This window comes from Coenobita brevimanus, chromosome 8 (genome assembly GCF_032717465.1).
Source record: "Coenobita brevimanus isolate Jiangsu-jjx chromosome 8, ASM3271746v2, whole genome shotgun sequence".
NCBI classification, from domain to species: domain Eukaryota; kingdom Metazoa; phylum Arthropoda; class Malacostraca; order Decapoda; family Coenobitidae; genus Coenobita; species Coenobita brevimanus.
In genome coordinates this window covers 7,494,075-7,520,281 of record NC_136961.1, presented here as the reverse complement: position 1 = coordinate 7,520,281, position 26,207 = coordinate 7,494,075, and the positions used below count along the sequence as shown (strand labels likewise).

The window sequence follows — 26,207 nt, the reverse complement described above, 5'->3', positions numbered from 1 at the left end:
CCCCAAGATGTGATGGCAGAGCATCATATTGCTTTGGTCATTCTGCAATGCTAGATGTTCAGTGAAAACATGGTGAATCTAAGGGATGAGACAATGCTATTATTAAAAGTAAACAATGTAAGATTCATTTTCCCGACTGGAATGAGGAACGTGTTACTCAACTCTCGGTGCACAGTACCACAGTCTACGTAAAATACAGTCGTCTCACACGCAGGTGGATGACGTCAGATGGCCTTCCATAGAAAACGAAAAGTAAAGGGATAACTTAAGTGTATCAAGTACATCCTGTTCACTCAGCTCCACTGGCTAGAGCCAAGAAACGTTTGAATTAAGGCTGCTCATTGGTTTGTGCAACACTGAAGAGCGTGGTAAATCTACAGCTCTTCTTATTTTAAAGCATATATTTGTTATCTGCTTGCAATATAAGCTGCCGGTTTAAATATGGAATAATTTCCAAAGCTAAAGAGGTCAAAGTTAGCTTTAAAAGTTTACCATTATCAAAGAAAATTAAAGTTGATTATAAAGTTTAATAAAACGATGAGTGACATTTGAAGTAATATGTAGACATGTAGCCTATTATATCACAACATGCGGACGTACGTGTACACAGTGGTTAGATAATAATCTTCAAACGTCACTCATCGTCTTATAAAACTTTATAATTTTCTTTGATAAAGGTAAACTTCTGAATCTAATTTTGACCTCTTTAGCTTCGGCAATTATTCCACATTTAAACTGGCATGTTTTCATATGTCGCACGCCCGAAATTCCCGCACGAGTGAGAAGAGACTGAGGGGAGAAGCATCTTATCCCCACTGTTGCCCCGAGCCAACAGACGGCTGATGTCATGTGCGGACTACTACAAAATTTGAATCAAGCGTGAGATGACTGTATATTACTTGGACTGTGCACAGTACAACCCCATGTTCATAACGTATTTACTTACAAGGATTTCAAATACAGATGGTCTAGTTTCGAAGAGCATTTGAGGAAAATTTTTGTGACTATAATACACAACTTGATTTTCACATGCAATGCCGATGATATAGCAACAGTAAGGATGGCACAACAATGAAATTATTCATAATAAGGATACCCTACCCAAGGTAGGAGCTAGACCTTTCTGCTTTATATTCCTTGTCTTCTCCTTTGATATGATAACTGTAATTAACTACTTTCTTTCCTATTGATGAAAAGATATATTCCCATAAACTAAGCAAACAGAGGTCCAAAAAAATAAGCTTACAAACTCTTGCAGTGTAGAAGCACATACTTCTGCTCTCTTTTAACTGCTCAAGGTGCTAATATGTATACAGAGATAAAGAAATGAATGATACATCAGCTAACTAGCAATATTATGTAGTGCACTCAATGATGACTGAGTAAGTAGCCATTTCTCCACGATTTTTAAGTACAGTATATAATGGGGGGGGGGGTAACTGTTGAAATGAGCAGAACCATAGTGTAACAGATAAAGTACAGTAATTTTATGGGCTTCACCTGAGTCATGACACCTGAAAGTATGCAGTGAAGCTAATTTTGCTGTTAGGGTAATTATTCATATAATTATGGAGTAACTTTGGTTATTTATGACTGGAGTACACAATATGCTTGGCTGAGCTGTTTTACATAAATTTACAGAAAACGAAAAAGGATCCTCCCCCCAATGCTGATATAATGTCGATAAAGAAATACATAGGTCTGTAAAAGTGGTCAGCATAAACTGTTTTAATTCTGAGTATTATTATTGCACCTATGACCACAATGAAAAATGCATTTAGAAATATTTCTGTCGCATCATAATTTAATACAAAATTTAAAAGATATTAAACTAAAGCAAATGACACATTTCAGTCAATCTATACAGTATTGTTCTTAATTTAATGACAATGAAAATATTTAGTCAGTGTAATTTTTTTACATATAAATAAAGGAAACAACACAAATTCATGACTCACAAATAACTTCTCAAATCTTTGTAACTTTTCATTTTTTTTCTCTCCAAAACTTCATTTGGCGGCCAGTGGTTTCTAAGCTTTTTCTGGTGTGTCTCTGTGAATCATCCAGCAGTAGTCCGCCATCATACTAGCATCCCAACGTCACTGATACCTTCTTTCCATGTCCTTGATATCCTGATGGAATCTTTCACCCTGCTCTTCACTCATCCCTCCAAGATTGTCAGGGAAAAATTCCAAATTCGAATCCAAAATGTGAACTTTGAAACTCATGTTGCAACCCAACTCTTAAACTTGGCCAACAAATTTCTCACAATTTCTTTGTAATTTCTTTAATGTTACCTAAAGACTTAGAAATTACATCTCTGACACCCAAGCCTGTTGTTCCAGGTTGTTCATTGCACTATCAAATTCTGCATCACAAATAAGTTTTCTAATATCAGGTCCTGTAAATATGTCCTGCTTCAGTTTAGCTTCAGACAAACCCGGATGCTTTTGGCACAAATACATAAGACAGGCTCCATCTTTTGATAGTGCTTTGACCAACTGCTTCATTAATCCAAACTTAATATGAAGCAGTGGTAGCTGCACTTTACATGGATTCATTAACCCGCCGCGTCCTGGAGACGTGAATTCACGTCCTCACATGATGTGCACTCATATCCCGGAGACATGAATTAACGCGGCAACATTGCAAGGTCCCTAATTTGCACATTTTTCAATTTTCGCGAGTGATTTCACGAGTGATTTTTGGCACGTATACACGGGACACCTTCCTCTATTCCTCTACAAGATGCCAAGCAGGGACAATGCCTTACACCGCATAACCTCCCCCCCCCGGCACGCCATTGTCTCGGCAATTCACCTGTTACCAGTGACCTGGCCAATAAAGACATTCAGGGCCAGAGTGATTCCCCAGTCGATGACAATGTGGAGGACAAAGTTTACATAGCATTAGAGGAAGAAACAGTCAGAAATGATGATCAGGTAATGTGGGAAAAAAAAGGTCATGAATGGTGATGAGTTAGTGAGTGAAACTATGCTTATAATGCCTATATTACTGTTTGAAAACCAATATTTTTTTTTTTTTTATGCGAGGAAGAAGGAACCAAAGGCCATGAGCCCGCAGTAACAGTTCCCTCCAAGAGAAAAACAAAACACAACAGAGAGCCAAATTCAAGATCCGATCATTTGGAGATGCCTGGACACACTGCGCTTGAAAGACTGGAGATCATAGGCAGCAGGAAATACAGATAGAGGGAGACAGTTCCAGAGCTGACCTGTTGCATAAATGAAAGACTGGGAGTAACGGTTAATATAAATTCGTACCAAGTAAATAAATACTGTTTATGAGTGGATAAAATAGTTACCCTCCCATAGAACTCGTTTTCTTTGGTGCCAGCCTGTTAGAAAACCCAGTCAGGTAAGGAGGTACTCGTACCTAGATCGAGTATTTTAAACCTCAGGTGAGTGATTTCTCTATGAATTTTCGATGTTTCTCACCAAAAGCGGATGTTTGAGCCAAAAAAAATAAAATGTCCACAAATGTTTGGACTGGGGCATACCACTGCCCAGAAAACGTCGGGATGGGGCGGGTTAAGTTAGGTCTAATGATGCTTTTGGCACCAACCTTTATATTTTTTTTCTCTGGCCATTCCTTTTGAACCCACTGTAAATCCTTGGCTTTGCTGTCCCACTCACAGAGAAAACATGGGAATTTTGTATACCCTGACTGCTGACACAGCAAGATACACAGAACTTACAGGTCCCTGCATATGAACCAATGGTGTTCATAGTAATTTATTTTCTTGAGAAGATTTGCCAAATTCTGGCACGTTTCTTTTCATCCTTTACTATCCACATGCACAATGATGGGTAAAATAAATTACCATTGTAAGATTTTCTTTTACTGTTATGAAAAAAGAACTTTTACTTTAAAAATTTCTTCATATCTCCATTAGTTCTCATAATATGTTTCAACAATTTTGTTGAAGTGCCTGTTTAAGTAATGGCATTGCTCATGATTAATGATGTGCCTGGCAACCTACAGAACAAGTAAACTGTATTGAAATAGACCTTGTTACTCTCAAACAGCTTTGGAAAAAAAAAAAGCATATGACTGTGCATCCGTAAAGCTTTACGATCATTACTATCATTGTTGTATTTTATAGTATGGAAACAAAATTTGTATTTTTTGTGTATATAAAAACGTTTTACATCGCACAGATATATTTATACAGCCTGTCTCCTCATTGCATCAGTATCAAATTCAACATTTCTCTTTTCAGTACCTCCACTTCAGTATATTTTGTACTAGCTGAATATGCCTCACAATTCTTGATGTGCAAAATCTCGAAGGACTAAGTCCATCACCTGATACTCTTCTTTGCATAGCCCCTGCTACCTATAAGTCTTCACTTTTTCACCCCCAAAAGTGTAAGCATTCCTTATAGTATCTGAAAAAAAAAAAAAGTAAACGCTTATAAAAACTGTGTTTCTATGAGACCTCAACAATTCTGCTGAACTCTTTCAATACCATGTAGTTTTACCATAAACATGTCACACAACAAAATTGTTAAGCATTATTTAAGCATATAGTGCAATATACTACTCATCATATACCATTCTGGTACCCAAAATAATAACCAGTGTATGGAAAATACAAAAATGGTACAGAAGTATTGCATACCTTTCAATAGACCACTAAAAACAAATGAGGAAGATGAGGAAAATCAGGTCTGGTTGGTACCTGAGAGGCTATGTTTACTCTGAGTCAGGTGAGTGACACAGGCTGCCATCTGTTCAGGGGATCAGTCACCAAAGCAATGGCTACAATATTGTCGAGCAGCCTAGACAGGGACTCTCTTTTCTGTACCCTCACTTCAGTATACCTTGTACTCCTTGAATAGACCTAACCATTTTTGTTGAGCAAAAGGTTACAGGGTATGCACAAAATGAACAACAGAATTGATGCATATTTATTACCATTATGAAGAAGTGCCTCTTGCTGGCTTCTTTTAGATAAAGTTCAGATGTACTGGAACTAAAAGCGGGACACTATCACGTATATATATATATATATATATATATATATATATATATATATATATATATATATATATATATATATATATAAACAGCGCTGCACCTCACCCTGAGGCTGCTAATCAAACACTGACGTCTTATACAAACTCCGAACATACCGGATGGTAGAGTGAATGGCCGACCAAAATTGTCATTGAGTATAACAGATTCTAATTTGAGAATTATGTATTTCATTTGGTTTGGATTATGCATAATTTACTAATTCATCATAGTTTCATAAAAAGAATGTCATCTTATAGCGAATGTAATAGTAATTTTCTGACTGCGGAACACGTAAGATAATTTGCTAAAAAAGCGGGACATTCCAGTACCAATTAACCCGTCACGTCCCGAGCCTTTCCGCACCTATGACATCCCCCAGTCCCGAGCCTTTTTGGAAAATTTTTTTTTCTTATGAAACTTCCGCTTAGGTCGAGAAACTATGGAAAATCTTGAAGAAAGTTGTCTCTGCAGTCTATAAGTGGTCTATACAGGTGCGGTTTCCCCGCAGGTATCGTATTCTGTAATGGGCTGGATATACGTAAACGTTTTCTATGGTAAGGAGGTAATGGGACAAACAACACCTGGCACCTCTACATTTATTGAATTTGTACTAATAAACAATAACAGTAACAATATAATGGATTTCAGACACATATATAGGAAAAATAAGCATTGTACCATCGACGCAAGCATATGAGTTAGGTCCGAGTCGTATCATGCTATCTGCTAATTTTCTGTTATGAGTCTACCGAACATTTTATAAACTAGTATACATCTGTTTCAAAGACAAATTACTAATTACAACTGTTTGTAAGTGATTTCAGATGTTTTCATTCATTTTGATGACATGCAGCATAAGTTTAGCGCACATCAGCTTAGTAAGCGCACTCGCTATGTCTCGTATTTCAACATACCAAATTGTTTTATCACTTTCTAATTATTTTCCCATTTACATAGAACCTTTCCCCCACCACGGTGAGGTTTTCAATTATTTTCATTCATTACGAGGGCATTTAGCGGTGTCACTAGCGCCTGTTAATATGTAACCGATCTCAAACATCGTGTTTCATCATCTACTTTATTTATTCATTCAATTATATTTCCCACTTACATTACACACGTTTACACCCCTCCAATGCACTGTACATACTTGCTGCCATTATTTATTCAAGTGAGCGTGAGAATATCGCCTGAAAATACCCTCGCAAGAATGTTACGTCATACATAATACTCACACACTTATATACTAATTCACGCACACACTTATATACTAATTATTCACTTTATCACTTGCTGACTTTTATTTTGACTAATACGTGCCTTATTCATTCGACTAGGCGTCAGGAAATCTTATCGCATGTTTGCTATGAATATTTGACTTAGGAGATATACATCATCACTGATAATTTGAACTTATATTATACCAGTAAGAATGTCACATAATAGAAAATATATAATAAGGGGCCGTATTTATTGCACTGAGCGACAAGAATATCGCATCAAACAACCCTCTCTATGTAAGTTTCAACTTAGGGCAGATTTATATACGCAATGTTTACATATGTTCTACCCGTAGGCACTTTATACTAATATTTGGCGATCCACATGACTGATTTTCACAGAGCGTCTGTCTGTCGCATTTACATCATAATTTCTGCGTCCTTTGTAATCACACCATGCTAAAATTGCAGCAACGTGTGGTATTCACTAAAACATGGGTGAATACACAGACCCACGTCACACTGCACGCACTCATGGCGGGTGTCCTTCCTCTGTGTCGTGAGTCGCACCTGGGAATTACTGCACACGTGACACCTAAGCTGGGGCCCTAGGTCTGTTGGGCTGGGGCGCGGGATAGGAGTGGGGAAATGGCGGGCGGATATTCTCTGGGGAGTGTGGGTAATAGGGGCAGTGTAGGCGCTGTTGGGGCCTTTCCAACCGCATATTTTGCAAGGAATTTCTCGTGTGAGCTCCCTCACAAACCCTTCAAAGGTTTCCTGAACTCTGTGGTCATGGCGTGAAGGTGGTGGCAATTCAGAGCAGTGATATCTAGCAAGTGAAAGAACAGTTTCTTATACCACTTCATCGTGGTCCTGGCACACTCTACCGTCGATATCATGAGTCTGACTGGTCCGCGGTATGTTTATATTATAGTCCATGACACATTCAGGTTTCCAAACACGACGCCTGCTCTCGCTATGGTAATCAACAGAATCAGTACGGTCCATCAAGGGGGCGGTGAACCGTGGACCAAGAGGCTTACTTCTCTGTTGTGGTTCCACATTGTTGCAAGGATGTTGTTTGCTTTGAAGAGACAACCTCACTCCTTGCAAGTTTCCACCTACCTTGACCATGTGACGCCGGTTCACAGCACACAGTTCCACATACTCCCGTTTCATGTCTGTGAAGATAACGAGCGAGAAGGGCTGATGTACCAGTTGTCGGGTAGAGAACGTGACCACGATGAAGGTAGTCTTGTATCATCGTCTTTACCACTGCTCCAGAAAGTCCTATACTTCGATCTTCTATTATGTCTGTCTGTGCGATTGTACAAGACTATGTCTTGCACGTATCCAGTCCTACAATCACACATAACAAAGATCTTGAACCCAAAACGGTGCCTTTTGCTGGGTATATACTGTCTGAATGAAATATTGCCTCTCCACAACACGAGACTCTCGTCTATGACGAGATCTCTATAGGGATAGAATGAGGATCGAAAGGTTTGCCTGAGGTGATCGTCCAGCTAATTCGCCTCATTTTGTCCGTGTTGTTTTGTATTTACTCAGGGGTCATTAGCATCATAAAAATGGAGGCGACTTAGAATTTGTTGAAACCGATTACGGCTCATCACTTGACCAAATATGGGGGTAAACATAACAGGGTCCCTAGTCCAGTAAGCAGGAATTCTATTTTCTTATTATACCCATCAAAAGGACAAGGGCAAAAAATAAGAACATTTCTGGAATGGAGACAGGGTAATCATAAATCATTGAATGCCTACTCCTTCTTCCCAATCTTTCACTTTCTGGCAGCTGGCTTTGCAAACAGGTTTGTTTGAAGCACGATCTGATCAACAGCTCACTGAAAAACAGGTGGAAAAAATCCAACCTGCTTGAATTACAGTGAATACCTGGTGCAATGCAGCCAGATCGCCCCTGCTCAGTGAAGGGGTGAATGAGGGGAGAAAAATCACTCCCATCCTCCCAATCCCACGACACAAATCCCTCGTCCCCATCACATACCCGTCTGGGTGGGAGAGATCCTGGTTAAAGGGAGGTTGGGGAGAAAGAGATGCGGAGGGCTTCCCCACTGTGCTCCTCTTCCCTCTGCCCTTTACCCTTTCCTTTCCCTTACCCTTACGGCCTTGAGGAACCATTGGGGGGCTGTGGGGATGAAATAGTTTGATATTGGGGAGCAGAAGACGTGCTGGGGAGTGGTTCCTCCCCACCTTCCCCCTCCATTACCACACCACGTGCTCTCTCACGCAACCTTGCTCGACCACGTGTTAGGGGATATTGGGGAGCATAAGACGTGCTTTGGAGTGGTTCCTCCCCCACCTTCCCCCTCCCTCACAGCCCCACGTGATAAAGGAGCACCGCACTGGCCCACGTGATCCCGCTCTGCCGCCTCACACTCGTAGGGAGAGCAATGACTCACCCACCTCACTCTCCTTTCCCTAATCCCAGGAATGTCCATTTCACTCCCCACTCCCTCCACTTCACTTCCTACCGCCCCAAACAGAATGCTTGGCCCATACCTGCTTAGGCGACGTGGTGTGCGCTCTGGGCCACGTCGTGACTCACCTCCCGCCCATACTGCGTGGCAGCACGTCCCACGTCTCCGTCCTCGTCCTCGTCCTCGTCCTCGAGCCTCGGTCGGCTTCCAAGGCACGCTGGGGATAGGGATATGACATACCACGTGCCTTCTTTGCCTCCTGCCCCTCTCTACAGCAGCACAGTGCAAGTCACGTACTGCCGTTTCCTTGGTGACGGAACTTCCTGTCGCTGCTGAGGTAGTTTCTTCCTCATCTGTGCACATAATCTTTGTACATCTCCTCGTCATCCAGTGAGGGAATCACTGTCATGACCAAAGGTGTCCAGGGCGACTTGGGTTCAGCTCTCTGAGAGACCTCTCTTAGCCATGTCTGAGCAGGACCGTGGCTACCAGGTGAGGCAGTGGCGGGCTAGCGTGGAGTCGCGCGGGTCGCCAGTGTCCCCGCCTGGTGGCAGGCAGGAAGGTCAGGCAGGGAATGCGTACACTAAAATCAAGCGCGAAATTTGAAAATTGTCGAAATTATGCACATTGCAATTGCACGACGTACTGGTACGTCGCCGGGACTGGCAAATGCAAATCGTGGTGACGTACCCATACGTCGTCGGGACGGGGCGGGTTAAATAAGCGGGACAAATGTAAAAAAAAGCGGGACTGTCCCGCCTAAAAGCGGGACTCTGGTCACCTTACTTTTAGATGACCCTTCAAATAGTCTCCATTCCTCTACAGTACAACATAATCTCTATCAAGTTTCCACACTAAGCCGCTTGTGTCAGTGCAGTAAACCAAGGATCCATCTTTCTTGAAATATGATGCACCCTTTTCTCTATTTTGATATCAAGAGAAAGTTGTGTCTGGATGTAATAACTTATCTTTTAACTCTTAAACGGCAGGCTACTATCCAGTTTTACATACGTGTGGGCAGATTATTTTGGAAAAAAATGAAGTGTTATGAAACCAAGCAAAACATGCATAAATGGATCAGAATAGCCCCCCCCCCAAAAAAAAAAAAAAAAAAAATGATTTTACTCTCTTCAAATTGCGCGTGGACTGGGTGGTGAGAGGTAAGTGAGAGGGGTGGTGGCGTGTCAAGGTCACTCTCAGTGGCACGCGACTGAGAGCAGGTGGGCAGAGAGTCTTGTTTTCTGCTCGTATATGTAATATCAGACTAAAAAATGTATTATTTTACATTATGTACACTGTTCTGTGTTTCATGGTGCACTTTGAACACTGCACACTTTATATACTTTTTTTTTTTTTTATCTTACGTCTCTGCAGTTATGATTTTAGGTATGTAAATATTATGTACAATTCTACATATTACCACAGCTGTTCACACTAATATGTTTCAGTGTGTGGTATTCTGTGATGCAATCGATACAAAGACCCACATCACACTCCTGGCATATAATAGGCCCGTGGAATAGGAATGCATTCTGGAAAATCAACCGCCTTTTCCTTGACAGACATTCCGGAATGTCAACTGCCAGGGGTTAATTGGGACCTCAAGAGCTCTGCAGCATCTTTGGGAAGACCGCAGTCTCTTACGAAATAATTAAGTTCATCCTGAAAGAATAGCTGTAGCTAATTGCCTGAACATACTGAGACAAATTTTTCATCATCTACTGCAACACTTTCTTCCTCTGTGTGAGTTTCTACATAATCAAGACTATCAGGTGGAGTAGGGATTGGCAGATGAGGTCCATATGGTAGCCTACATGTCTTATTGCTGATGGAAGATTAGGATAGACAAGTTCTTTCTGATTCTTTTTGTTGTATCCTTGAATTTTGCCTGAACAAAAATAACAATCGTTACTATGATTTTTGCGTTCCCTCCATATCGCTGGAATACCAAAAGCAAGAACCTTCTTTTTACTTCTTGTCCATTGTCTTAGTCCTCAACACAAACAGAACAGACATTGTGACTGGCCGACTTTTTGTCCTGGTAACCAAGTTTTAACTCAAAGTAGGCGTAATAAGCCTTTTTTTTTTTTTTTTTTTTAAATTAAAAGTCACTTATGTTCTGTCACTGTATTTTCACTAAAAATTGTTTCCACAAATGTAGCAAAAAATATCACACAACCTCTAGACGCCATTATATAACCGTTAACAGTACAACAAAATTGTAGTTTATCTGTAATTGAAAAAGAAAAAATAAATATTACTTTCTTCAATAAAACACCACTATTTTTGATAAATATGTCTGTGATATAAGATGAAACACTCCACTGAAAGCAATTTACAAGCGCACTACTGAACTGAGTCACACTGAGATACATATGCTGAATTCAAATACTGGTATGACTCATCACTGTGTTGTGTTTCAGCTATATTCTGGCCTTGATGTTTTAAACGTGGATATTAATATTAGAAAATACTAAATTCAAACATATTGTCATTGTAATAAAATATCCATACGTAAATAATTATGCAGTGCAAAATATATATAAAAAAAAACACTAATTGAAAACTTAAATGTTTTCTGAAAAAAAAATAATGTGATGGAGACAAAATTGTTCATTTTTTAATTCAGCACCCAAATTACATAAAAATCGCATGAAATAATCAAAACGATTTTCTCGGTGTTTTCATATATTTTTGGGTGTAACATATTTCACTGTGAATTTTGAAAAAGGTTACTCTTCGTCGAAAAACACTTTGTTTCACACATACCAGCATGATACAAAACCACAGAGACCACCAAGCTATGGTGGACAAACTATGGTACTACTCAATATTATTTGAGAGACAAGTTCCACCCATGATGTTTCATTAACCAATTACTAACGATGCATGCCTCAACTGATAGTTCCTGGGTATAATATATATATATATATATATATATATATATATATATATATATATATATATATATATATATATATATATATATATATATATATATATATATATATATATATATATATATATATATATATATATATATATATATATATATATATATATATATATATATATATATATATATATATATATATATATATATATATATATATATATATATATATATATTATACCCAGAGTGAGTATATACTGTATATATTATGTGTCCGACTCTGGGCATAGGCTTCAAAGCCTGCTCTCAAGGCCCAGTAGTCCTCCTACATACCATACACCTCTACATGTCACCACTTCGGCCCTAACACCCGCCGTCCATATTAAATACATGCTAGGGATTTCTCATACAGGACTGTTGTATTGGTATTAGCGGGGGTATTTTTAAATGTCGGCGGGTCTTCTGGTAGATCAATAAAGTCTGAATTTGTGAAAGTCAAATCCTTAAACTGTTCCGAGCCCCAGCGGGGATATAAACCTGGGTCCAGTAGGACTGCAGGCCACCTCTCTAACGGTTGAGCCACCGCCTCCCCCATATATATATATATATATATATATATATATATATATATATATATATATATATATATGATGTGCTAAGGCATCTCCTCCTTAACTAATTTTTTTTATTGAGTACCATCACTATATATGAATGCTGTAATAATACATAATTCTGCTGAAAATGGATCAGAAGTATTTGTTTAAAACTGGTCTGAGAGATATTACACACATTAATGTTGCTCCTGTCTTCTGTTGCCAGATAGTGTGCGTAAAACTTATTTACAACAATTTAAAATAAGTGCTTGCTAGTCTTTTCCCTCTAATTTATTATTACAATTTATACAAATGATGGACTTGCATCCAAAACTGTGTAAAATATGCCTGTGAACAGAAAATCATACATCAGATGGAGGAGTTTATCACACCTCTGAAAGGTGATTGAAGAATAATTTCAGTGAACAGCCTGTCGGTAATATATGTGAAAGATGTACTTACTTGTCAGCGAGGAATCCATTGAAGAGTGCACCCACCAGCATGCCGAACATGTACATGCTTTGATATGTGGCACGATAGTACCGCTTTCCACACACCAGCTGGAACTGTTGCCGTGTAATCATACATTAGTCGTTCACATGTGCAAATATTGTTATGAATGTTGTTTCTTCGCTATTTCCTTCTTGTGCATACAGTATTTAAACGTGTGCTGTCATGAGGAGGTGGCGTTATTGTCATGAGGGGAGCTGTCAGCCTGTCAGGATAACAATACCTTTTTTCATTTTGTTTATGTCTGATGGAACTGCAACTTCCATAACTTTATTATTAACCTGTGGATGAGAAAACTTGAAGTAGGAGCCTCTGTGCTTACTAGTCAAACTGACCCATCTTTGTGACTACACTTTGCCTTCAGTTGAGCATAAAGGGGTTTGATAACTTCACCAGGTTAAAAATAAAAGATGACAGATTTCCCGCAACCACCATGCAGTATTGTTTTAGGAAAGAAATAATATTATGGGGGAGGCAGATGGGCGAACTCAAGGAGTTTCACCCTCTGTAAATCGTGGACCAGGTCAGGGTCTACTACTGGACAAACTTTCGTGTGCCTACATAAAACCTGTGACGTTGTACCCCCTAAAACCAGTTCCCAACACGGAGGTGGCCATAAGGGGTTTCACACTGCATAAAACGTGGTTGGTGTACACTTCTACCAGCGCGCAAATTTCGTGTTCTTAGGTTAAAAGCCATGCCCATGGATAAAACCTTTACCCAGGAACCCACACAGCCCCATCCCCTCCCTACATGGGTGAAAACTTTTGGGGACTCATCCTACCTAAAATATGGCCAAAGTAAATATCTACCATTATAAAAAATCTCATGTTCTAGGGCAACAAGAATAACTCCAGCGCTGTCCCTATGGGTCCATCCCCCCCCCCTCCTCCGTGCTTGAGGGGTGGTCATCGGGGGTCCTATCCTTCCTATAACGTAACTAAGATAAATGCCTACCATATGCAAAACTTCTTGTTCTCTAGTTAAAAAGTATGACCATGCATAATAATTTTGCCATGTTCCTCAGGGTCCACCCCAGTCTCTGTTAGGAGTGACATTCGGCGGTTCCTCCCTTCCCTAAACGTTACCGGGTGAATTGCTACCAATATGTGGAATTTCTTGTTCATTCGTTAAAACCTTTTGCAGTGCTTAATAAATTTGAATGAGACCATCAGGGGCCGCCCTCCTTCTTGCACGATTGTAGTGCAACAATTGTGGAGAAATTCTTAGTCCTAAGTAAAAAAAACTTGCTGTGCCACACGATTTGGGGTGGCCTTCAGAGATCCCTCCCCCCTGCACCTGGCTTGGTGCGAGGTCTACCACTGTGCAATATTTTCTTCTTCTAACACACATATCACAAGGCTTGCTACCCACTTATCAAGAAAGGACAGTAACTGAGTGAGTGGATGAAGGAATGACACTTTTCCTGGCAAGCACTACATCTGGACGTCCTTGTAGGTATGGCAATAATGTACAATTGATAAGTTACTGCTTACACTGAGGTCTGACCATTCTTCTACTAAGTGTATATATGTGCCCAGTGACGAAAGGACTTTAATTTTCTTCAGCATTTCATTCTGTTAACATTTATCCTTTGAGAACCCTCCTTTGACCTGTTGTGTGAAGCTTTATTTTACTACTCCTTAGTGACAGGAAGAATATGGTATGTATTTTTAAGTGGATTTAGTATTGATTATACATTAGAATTATAAATTATCTTAAGGTTACCAGTACAAAATGCAGCATAATCGTTTATATAATAAGGACTGTCTTCATTACCTATTTTACTTGAGGATGCACTGCTCTTTCATCCCATTTTTTTGGTATTCATTATTATTATCATTGTTATTATTATTATTATTATTATTATTATTATTATTATTATTATTATTATCATTATTATTACAACAAAATCATTCTTTACAGTCATCTCTGTGATGCTTCCATAGCCATTTGTGACACTGGGCGACCTTACCAGGATATAAGGGTTTTGTCATTCAGTGTTTTTTGAACACTGAATAAGTAACTACGTTCCCTTTCATAATCATGGTTTTAATTAGAATGGATGATTTTTTTTTTTTTTCAGGAGCTCTGAGATTAACTCTTAGGCTGTTATGGATAAGCTGAAGAGAATGTTCTGAATTATTAAATAATAATTTGGCATTGCAGCAACTTAGTCATATGGCACCAAACACACACACAAACACACACACACACATACACACACACACACACACACACACACACACACACACACACACACACACACACACTCACACACACACACACACACACGTTATGGCCTGCAGACTAGAACATGTCAATATCTGCTTCCAAGAAGAAATAGCAAAACAATGGAAAAAATAGAAAGACAGGATAATTAACTATAAAATGTGGAGGAAGCTCTGCTCCATTAGAAAATTAAAAGTGTCAGCTGCATAGACTGAGGTTTCTCCAACACAGAATACAGGGAGTAAGCACCATCTTTCCCCCCTATATTTACGAACAAAACCTCAGACGCAGGTCCCCAAGACTCGGACACTCGACCAGCAAATGGCAGAGAGTAAGGGGGACCAGGTAGTCATCACAATACTGTTGAGACCCACCTACACAATATGAACCCACGATTAAGCTGGGAATGTCCAATACGAAGCCAGAAAACAGCCACCTGTAACTGCCAAGGCAAGGAAGAGAGTACCTTTGGCAAAACCACCCTCTGACAAATCTCCTTTAATGTACTTTTATCATCAACATCCGTCTGTCTTTGCCAATAGTCACGATTCCCAGACTTCAAGGAAGGGATCGTATCATTAGAAAAAAATGTTTAACTGTCAGGGGTTCACCGAAAAGGCACGGTTTTAGCTAATATATCTGCCCTGACACCGCCCTTCACACCAACATGCCCAGGAACCCAACAAAACCAAAATAGTTTATCTCGTTCCATAATCACCAAAGGCCACTCGAAAACGACAAGAACCAAGAATTGAGCTGAATTACAATACTTAATGGTCAAAAGGGCACTTTAAAAGTCACCAAAAACCGTAAAATAAAATTTTCATATGTTAATATTAGCTCAAGAGCCATAATGAAAGCAGAGATTTCTGCAATACTGTATAATAAAGCTATCTAGAAGACAAGTGCTCGTGTGCCCTTCGGGCCCTGTCGCACTTGCTCCTGCATAGGGCTCTTGCGCTGTGTGCTCGCTTTCTCGTGCTTTGCACTCATTTCCTAGTGCTTCTCACTTGTTTCCTCGCACTTTGCGCACGCGTTGCGATCATTTCAGGTAATCCATGTCACGTTTATGTGCTGTTCTAGTCTAACGTTGTCACTATCAGCCGTCAAGGCGACATGGAAGGGCCCATGATGGTCCGTTTATGTGCTGTTCTAGTCTAACATTGTCACTTGGATTTTTTTGCAGCTAACTAATTGATTGTGTTATTTGCAGCTTCGGGAATGAAACCCAAGTTGTCCACTCGCAAGTCCGAGATATTAACTACTCGGCCATGGCAACCGACTGGGCGCCTGGAGCCGCGTTTTTTTGGTCAGAGTTTGATCATTCATTAAATATAGTTAAAGTTTTTCAATCGTGATGGGACCAAGTTTTTTCACATCAGCGAATTTTTTGCGATTTTTTTGTCAAATTTGGTGCGTTTTGAATGTGTGCTTTCGGCTGCCCAAAATACACACACACACACACACACACACACACACACACACACACACACACACACACACACACACACAGAAATAATGCCATCAAAAACTCTACGGTGAACGCAATCTTAATTTCATGCACTCATGCCGGAAGCGGTCTTTTTTGGTCAAAATTTGATCGCCCATTAAATATAGTATAAGTTTTTCAATCATGATGGGACCAAGTTTTTTCACATCAGCTAATTTTTTGCAATTTTTTTGCCAATTTTGGTGCTATTTCTATGTGTAGTTTCAAATGCCCAAAATACACACACACACACACACACACACACACACACACACACACACACACACACACATGGGGCTAGTGCTATAGTATATTAGAAGATTTCCACCCTAATAAAATTTGGGAACACCACTCCAAATTCGGCAGCATTATCTGATTTCGAACCCTCTTTATATACAGGGTCAGTGCCTATGTGATTGGACGAATATTCCAAACATAACTGATTAAAAGTATGGAAAGAGACTGAAGACTGGATACCCTCAAAATCTCCCCAGACCTGCACCTCTGGACAGAACAATGGAGCAACCCATAGGAGTTAGACAGGGCAGACGTGCATTGCACAAAAAATCGAAGTCCTCCACATTCTGCCAGATCCTGTATCCAGTGGGATGTGACATTCAAGGATGAGAATGATAAAAAAGAAAGACTACTGTGACACGCAAACAGCAGTCAGTGAGTATAGCATACGGCTCTCAAGGTTGTAGCAACGAGTGATTAATGACCTCTGCAGCAGAAATAAGGGACACATTACAGCTTCCACCAACAACCTAGGAATTGGGAAGGACCTGAAAACACCAACAGCAAGTCTCAAACCAGAATGATGCAGAGAGTCAAGGACATTGAATCATGGTACCGTAGCAGGGGAGTAAACCTTGCAACTATTGGCAAGTTCAGATTCAGATAAGACTTGATACAAATGAAGAAATATCTTCCAGTCAGCACCCCACGAGACACTGGGTAGTTTCAAATGTAAATCCCAAGTCAGCCGGCAGTTAAACATTAAGCAAAGAAACTTGGTCACCTCCATGCACTGTAGTTGGTGCCCACTCAGAAATAGGTTTGGGTCTGGTTGAACACCTCTGATTCTGCAAAGGTTCATAACTATGGTTTTCTTTAGAGAAAAATGGAAATCTCTCTGGTCTGCCCAACTGATGATCCTGTCCAAAGGTAGTTGCATTCTTCTCTCGACAGCAGATATCCAGGAGCCAGACTACCGCTTTGCTTAGTCACTCACAACAAGAGAGAAAGACATTCCCTCTGGCAGGGAATCAATTATGCCACTGATAACAGAACTTGAGGGAACACTAAACACATTCCCCTGTGGCACACCTTCCTTCTGAAGTCGAGGGACAGATAGTGAGGAGCCCACTTGGAACTAAAACCTGTAGTTAGACAAGAAGTCGCTAAGTAACAATGGCAGACTGCCATGCAGCCCCAAACTGTGAAGTTGACTCTGGATGCCATAGTGCCATACTGTATGCCTTTTCTGGATGAAAAATATACATTTACTAGATCTTGTCTAGATGAAAAAGCCTTACTGATTGCTTACTCCATTTTAAAGATCTGACAAAAAATAAAAAATAAACATATAAGATTCATACAGTAAATGGCGAATCATGGCAGCTGGAATGACATCATGTCCAGGAACAAAGTCAATGCAGAACTGGAGAGTAGCCCACAGTTCATGGAGAATAAAGAATACATTATAAGCTTCCCACTCAATAGACTGAAAAAAACAAAAGTCTAATTTCAATGAACGTCAGAAACATCAGTCGCTCGGAGAAACCTGGATGTGAAACACTGCAAAACTGCTCCACAAGGGCTGAAGCTATTTCATGGACATTGGATACAGAAGATCCTTGAATCTCAGGACTGGGCAACGAGAAGGTGAATGTATGCCTTTCATTTTCCTCACCATCTTCTATACCAGTTGAAGTGGAGGGTATGATGTGGCAGTCAAGACTGAGGTTCTCCATGAGGTATAACATATATTTTTTAGAATCCACCAATATTGAGCACAAGCTTTCTTTTTCTGGATTTTAACCCCTGAGGCACAGCTTACTGCATTGGCAATCGAAAATCATGTGCTCAGGAAACCCCGGCTGATGGACATAGCAGTTTTGCTTATCTTGTCATGGGTTAAAATGACTGTCATTTTTTTTTTTTTTTTCGTCACTACTGTGTCACAAAAGGATAGGGGAGAGAGGAAAACAGCACTGACCATGCACCACAGGAGGGCTGGGAGTGAAGAGTTCCTCTTCTACACTGTCCGATACATTTGTCGCTGCTGTTACCTACTCACCCCCTTCCACTTCTACCCCTGCCAAGCTGCCCACTCATGCATGGATGGGGTTGAGTGAAAGTGAGATCTGGAGGAAACTAGAGGTGAATGTGCCATTGTCGAGTGAGGAAACGGTGCCTGTGTATGGAAGTTTCTACATGGAGAATGATATGCACCTAAGTGAAATAGAAAAATAATGATTTTTGTAGTGTAGACAATAACTGATTTTCTAAAAGAAAGGATAGACATTTCTTTTGCAAAATTATACTCTTGAAAAAGATTTGTGCAATATACATAAGTCATTAGAAGGAAAACTACGGTACAGATATGTTGGGGAACCGAATGGAAAGGTGAAGGGTGGAATCATCAGTGTATGAGTGGATAGGGTTAGATGTACAACTTAGGTCATTGACGAATAAAAAGAAGAGGGTTGGTGATAGGACAGAGGCCTGAGGAACACCACTATTGATACCTCTATGAGAAGAACGGTGGCCCTCTACAACAGCAGCAGTAGAACGACCAGGAAGGAAGCTATACATGAAGGTAAAGACAGAAGGATAAAAACCGTAAGGGGACTGATTGAAAATTAAAGATTTATGCCAGACTCGATCGAAAGCCTTTGAGATGTGAAGTGCAACGGGAAAGCTTTCGCAAGAGTCCGGAAAGGAGGATGACAAGGTGTCTGAAAGGAAGCTGAGAAGACTGCCAGTGGAGCTACCCTGGCGGAACCCATACTGATGATAAGAAAGAAGGTTGTGATAAAAAGATGCTTTAAAATTTTGTTGTTAATAGACTCGAATACTTTAGAAACAAAGGATGTTAAAGCAATTGGGCGATAGAAGGATAGGAATTATCACCCTCCTTTGGGACAGGCTGAATGTGAGCAAACTACGAACAAGAAGGAGAGGTACAAGCTGATAGACAAAGGCAAAAGAGTTTACCTAACAGGGTGTAAACACAGATGTACAGTTCTTGAGGACAACAGGAAGGATGCCATCAGGCTCATATGCCTTGTTACTACTGAGGCCAGTGATGCCAGAAAATATATCAACTGAAAAAATTTTTATGTCAGCCATGGGGAGGTGGGGGGGGGGAAGTGATGAAGGAACAGCACCGAAATCGTCTAGGATGGAACTGGAGGAGAAAGTCTGACCGAAGAGTTCTGCTTTATTAGTGGAAGAAATAGCTACAGAGCCATCAGAGCGGAAAAGAGGAGGAAAGGATGATGAGGTAAAGTTGTTGGAAAGGGTTTTGGCAAGGTGCCAGGAATGGGAAGACTTCGAGTTGGAGTGTTCAGAGCATTAAGTACGAACGAAGATATTTTTTGCAGTGCGAAGAACAGACTTAGCAAATTTCTGGGCAGAAACATAAGAGAGGCGAGATTCAGGGGTGTGTTGGCTCCGTTACCTTTTGTAGGCCTCCTTCTTGTTGTGGATAGCATTAGAACGAGCCTGATTGAAAGATTTTTTTTTTTTTTTCATTAGACGTAGGCTATGAGAAAGGAAAGATGCTTCCATGCCCAACAGAATTGCCTCTGTAATGCGCAAGACATCCTCAGATGGCTGTCGGCCATGGAAACAATAATCATTCTAGGGAAAATCAATGAAGTACTGTCTTAGGGCCTCCCAATCAGCAGCTCCAAAGTGCCACAACCGACGCATCTTGGGAGGGTCCACATGTCTTACTGGAGCGAAGGCAGGTTAATGTGATAAGGTTGTGATCGGAGGAGCCCAACGGTGTGGAAAGATTAACAGCATACGCGAAAGATTAGTTGTAAGGAAGAGGTCAAGTATGCTGGAATTCATAGTTAATCGTACACTAGTGAAGAACTAGTGGCAGTTGTAATAATAATTGTTAATTTGATGGGAATAATTATACATTCTTAAAGTGCTAATGGGACACAAATTTATTCATCAAGAAGGAATTATTGCAACCTCCAGACGGAATTTTTCACCTCATTGAGAGACGCTTAAAACTGGGGGGATTATATATCAACTTCATTAACCGTTACAGCAGAAGAAATTTCTCATAAGCTAAATCTATCTCGGAAATAATAATTAAAAAGTAGATGGCGGATTCTGACTGAAAAACTAAAAATTAGTCACTACCAAAAGGATTATGTAAGGCAGTGAAAAGTCTGCTTTTTTGCTGACCTCTGAAGTGACTGTAGAAGTAAAGGTGGCGTTGTCAAATTCCCACTGGGTGCATGGCTGTTTGACAGGATTGCCCGTCTCGGCGTCCTCTGCCAGGTAGCTGCATGAGTCACTGAGGGGGTGGGGAAGAGAGTAGTTAAGGGGTGGCTACACATTCCCGGGATGCCCGTAGGACTTATTTGTAGGACACATATTTAGCCACAGCAAATGATTCAGGAAGCATTTACTGCTGCTGCTATGTATAATTTTTGTCTCATCTGTTTTCAAACATAGTTTTCCGAAGGAGAATCTAAAATCTAATTAAACAGTGAAGACCTGACATAGATGTTACTTCTATGACAATGTTATCATCAGGTGCAGTATAATAATAATTCCCAGTTAATATTAGGATGCTCTGAAACGAATATAACTTGCAAGATCTTAAAAAATTCAAGATCCTCGTCTGTTGTTTTTGTTGTTGTTGTTTTTCCGGAGTCTCATCTGGATGTGAACCCGGTGGACTGCAGGCTGAAGCTGCTCTTCTGCTCTTTATCTTCATTCGCGGGACAGGGAGAGTTGGGAGACGTTTGCGTAGCTGGAATGCAGAACTGTCTAGTTACATCAATGCTACCACAGGAAGGTATCCCGTTAATTATATATATATATATATATATATATATATATATATATATATATATATATATATATATTGTTACATAGCCTATGATTTCATTATCCTTTGTATAATTCTAACGTACAGTGTGCTGCATGTTTGATCACGATTCGCCTCGTGGCTTCCATAGTGCGTGTTCTACCTCACTCCCCCCCTCCTCCCTTATAGTAGAGTAAGTCGTTCTTTCTGTTGTTCAGAGCAGGAATGTCAACTCTTTGTCCCCTATGGCTTCATTTGCGCGTCCTTCTTGCAAGTTGTATCAAGCTCTGCCGGCCCCTACATAATGAGCTCAGTCTCTGCATTAATTGCCACTTAGATCTACTCCTCATTTTGTTCACATCTCTGTCCTCCCCTGTACAGGTGTTATTATTTTTGTGAGTGCTCAGGAAGTCTCCAACCATCTAGCTGCTGTGTAATTTGAGTATAATTGTCATTACATTTTTTCTTGTACTGTATAGCATGAGGTGTTAATTCGTAGGCCTGGTGAGGTTTTTGTGATTAATGTAAGGTTTTGCTGTCAGCCAGTAGTAATAATATTTTGTATCTGTAATAATATATATTGCATCAACTGAGCATTATCCGGTTTTCTCATTTTATCAGGGCTGACTTAGATAAATTTACCCTTGATAATTTCGTGTTAATAGAGGCTATTGCAGTTAACCATATATTTAACCTGTTTTTGCCATTACATTGTCCTTATGAGTCCTGAATGTTTTGTTGTTAGTTTGAGCATTAAAATTTAACTTGTAATTTTACCTAACTCTTTTGTTTTGAACCTGGAACTTTGCGGGACAGTGGTGATTTTTGGTGTTCTAACTTAGAGTGTTCATTATCTCTCTCTGTTCCGTAACATAAATTTGGCAACCTCTTATCAGGATATTCAGGATATTATCATAGGGATATTGGCTGATATTTTGTGACTGTGATTTATTCATGATGTCTACTATTACTACGCTTGATGAAGCCAAAGATTTTTTGTCAAATGTGCAAACACTGTTGGATGTAGAAAACAGAACAAAGAATGAACTTAAGCTTGTTGCTCAACAACTGGGAATTGCTGTTCGCTCTCATCATGCTAAAGATCAAATTGTTGACATAATTAATGAAAGCTTGTTTAATCTAACTCCTCCAGATGAGCAAACGCAGATTGAAATAGCTAAGTTTCAGCTAGCCCTGCAGGAGGCTCGTGCTAAGGAGGCTGAGTTTCACGCACAAGTTGAACTTGCTAGGATTCAGGCAGACCATGAGTATCGCATGAAACAATGTGGAACTGGATCATCTTGCTCTGATGATTTTGATGTGGCTAAAAATGTTAAACTTGTCCCTCCTTTTAATGAATCTGATTTAACAAAGTATTTTCAGTTGTTTGGGAGGGTAGCTACAGGTTTTAATTGGCCCAAAAAGTATTGGCCAGTACTCCTTCAAACTGTTCTCACCGGTAAAGCTCAAGTAACTTATGCATCTTTGCCTCAGGATCAATCTGATAATTATGATGTAGTTCAGAGCTTGATTCTTAAGGCCTATGAGATTGTTCCTGAAGCGTACAGAGTAAAATTTAGGACAACTTATAAGCAAGATAAGTAATCCCATGTTGAGTATGCAAAAATCAAAGAAGATCTTTTAGAGCAGTGGTTAAATTCTAAGAATGTGGATTCTGATTTTGGTAAATTTAAGCAGATGATTTTGCTGGAGGACTTCAAAAGGTGTATTAATAATGATGTAAGCCTATATCTTGATGAGAAAAGAATAGATAATTTGTCTGATGCTGCAGTTTTAGCTGATGAATATGTTCTCACTCACAAGAGATATTCTAAAGAAAAAAGGAAAGCTGAGAGTAAGTACGTTGCCTCTACTCAGAGTACAGGTAACAGGAAAGAGAATAAAGATGATGTTTCTCAGGAAGCAAATACCAGCTTCACCTCTAGATTTCAGAAAAGTAAATGTACTTATTGTAGTAAGCTTGGTCATACTACGGAGAAATGTTTCAGGAGACAGCATGATGTGAACAAAAACGAGTCTTTAAATTTTCAGTCAATTGGTCAAGTGTCCACGCTTGAGAGTTCCCAGAATTCTTTAACTGAGTTAACTGAACCTGCTTTGAGGGGTAAATTAAATTCTCATGATGAAGCTCCTCTTTTGAGCAGTAACGTAGGTGACACTCTCAAGAGTTTATGTGCTAATTTCCTGTCTGATGGTTTTGTCAGTCCTCTGGACAATCATGACAGGAAATCAGTTAAAATATATCGTGATACAGGTGCTTGCCAATCCCTTATGCTGACCAGTGTTCCAGACTCTAATGTTAATTCCTCTGATGAAACTGTAATCTTACAAGGTGTAAAAAATAATTACTTCTCTGTGCAGAGTGAATTTAGAGTCTGGTTTTGTTAATGGTTCCGTTATGGTTGGGTTGGTTGAGACACTTCCAATATCAGGTGTAACTTTCTTACTTGGAAATGATATTGGTAGAAGTCAAGTGTGTCCAGCTCCTCAGTTGTCTAGTGAGCCAGTGGCTGCGACCCAGGATTGTGATGTCCCTGATGTGTTCTCTGCATGTGCTGTCCCTAGGCCTAAGTCTAAAGTTACTGGTGACTTAGAGGATAATGATGATGATGATGTTATCCTAGCTGACACTTTTCTTGCTAATTTGGACCACTCACCAGATGAGGCAGTACCCCGTAGTGTTGATAATTTGTCTCGTCAAGAGTTGGTTCAGTTGCAGGTTGCTGACCCTGAGTTGAAAGGTCTAGCTAACTCTGCTTTCAGTGAGGAAGAGTCAGCTGGTGCTTCTACTTGTTATTATATAAAGTCAGGAGTACTCATGAGGAAGTGGAGACCCCCAGCAGCATCAGCCGACTGTGAATGGGAGGTTGTACATCAAGTTGTCATCCCTCGTGTTTGTAGGCAGGATATCATTAGAGTGGCTCATGATTCTAGTTTGGCAGGACACCTTGGAGTGAGGAAGACTGTGGCACACATTTTGAAACACTTCGACTGGCCAGGTATCTTCAGAGATGTTTCCTGGTATTGTAAGTCTTGTCACACCTGTCAAGTTGTGGGGAAGTGTAATCAGACAGAAAAGGTTGCACCTCTAGTTCCCATTCCTCCTTTTGAGGCGCCATTCACCCGTGTGTTGGTGGATATTGTGGGCCCTCTTCCTAAGACTTCTTGAGGATTTTCTTATGTGTTGACCCTGATTGATATGGCTACTCGTTATCCTGAAGCCATTCCACTTAGAAATATCTCAGCAAAGAACGTGGTTAAGGAAATGCTAGGGTTCTTCAGAAAGTTTGGTCTGCCCAAGGAGGTACAGTCAGACCGGGTAAGTAATTTGATGTCAAATGTTTTCAAGCAGTCTCTGAAAGAGTTGGGCATCACCCAGATCATGTCTTCAGCTTACCATCCCCAGACCCAAGGAGCGTTGGAGAGATATCATCAAACACTCAAATCGATGCTCAAGAAATACTGTTTGGAACATCAGAAAGACTGGGATAAAGGTCTTCCATTCGTTGTATTTGCCGCAAGAGAATCTCCAAATGAATCACTGGGCTTCTCACCCTTTGAACTACTGTTTGACCATGAAATAAGAGGACCCCTTAACCTACTCAAGGAATGCTGGCTGTCGGAGGAAAATGACGTCAACCTGCTGGAGTATGTGATGAAGTTCAAAGAACGGCTGTCCACTGCTTTACAGCTAGCGAGAGAGAATTTAGGAGCTGCTCAGGAGAAGCTGAAGACTTGGTATGATAAGAAGTCCAGGTTACGCCACTTTCAGCCAGGAGATCAGGTTTTGATTCTGCTACCGGTGCATGGGCAACCTCTTCAAGCCAAGTTTAGTGGTCCTTATTTCGTGGAGAAGAAACTCAGTGATGTCAACTATGTCATCGCCACACCAGATCGTAGAAAGAACAAGCAACTTTGTCAAGTTATATCATAGGCAGGACGAAAATAACCCAGTCTGCACTGTAGCTGTTCCACCCAAGTCTGCAATTGAAGTTCTCCCATGCAACATGAGCCTGAGTGATAGTTTGCGGAAGAATCCTGATATCATGAATGATCTCCAGACTAAGCTTTCTCATCTAGCTCCCGAGGAAAGGCAGGAGTTTTCGGCATTACTGCAGGAGTACCCGCAAGTGTTCGGTGACACTCCAGGAGGAACCACTGAGTTGATGCATGATGTCGATGTTGGAGACGCAAAGCCAATTAAACTGCCTCCTTACCGTGTGAACCCAGTGAAAGTTCCTCTCATCCAGAAGGAGCTTGGCTACCTGTTGGACCACAAGATGATTGAGCCCTGTCAGAGCGAGTGGAGTTCTCCTGTCACTCTAGTCCCTAAGCCAGGTGGGTCACAGCGGCTTTGCATCGACTGCAGACGTGTTAATCAGATAACCAAAACAGACACTTACCCTCTCCCTCGCGTGGAAGATTGCATAGACAAGATTGGAAAGGCTAGGTACATAAGTAAGTTTGATTTGTTAAAGGGATACTGGCAAGTACCTATGACTGAACGTGCTAGGGAGATCTCATGTTTTGTAACACTAGGAAAGACTTTAGCATGTTCTGTAATGCCATATGGTATGAAGAATGCACCAGCCACATTTCAGAAGCTCATGAATGTTGTAACAGAGGGTTTGGCAGGGTGTGTTGTTTATATTGATGATGTATTAATCTTCAGTGACAACTGGAA

General features: G+C 40.3%; 1 protein-coding gene across 1 annotated transcript in view; it reads right to left on the bottom strand.

Moving 5' to 3' along the window:
* The window catches only part of LOC145406371 (organic cation transporter protein-like), a 240,965-nt gene extending 215,270 nt beyond the window's left edge, over positions 1-25,695 (bottom strand). Inside the window, exons 1-3 of the mRNA XM_080277539.1 lie at positions 25,637-25,695; positions 20,872-20,983; positions 12,669-12,772 (exon numbers count right to left, since the gene is read on the bottom strand). Of these exons, the coding sequence (XP_080133665.1) occupies positions 12,669-12,772; positions 20,872-20,983; positions 25,637-25,695 (275 nt within the window). The remainder of the gene's footprint in view (positions 1-12,668; positions 12,773-20,871; positions 20,984-25,636) is intronic.
* Between the last annotated feature and the right edge of the window lie 512 nt (positions 25,696-26,207).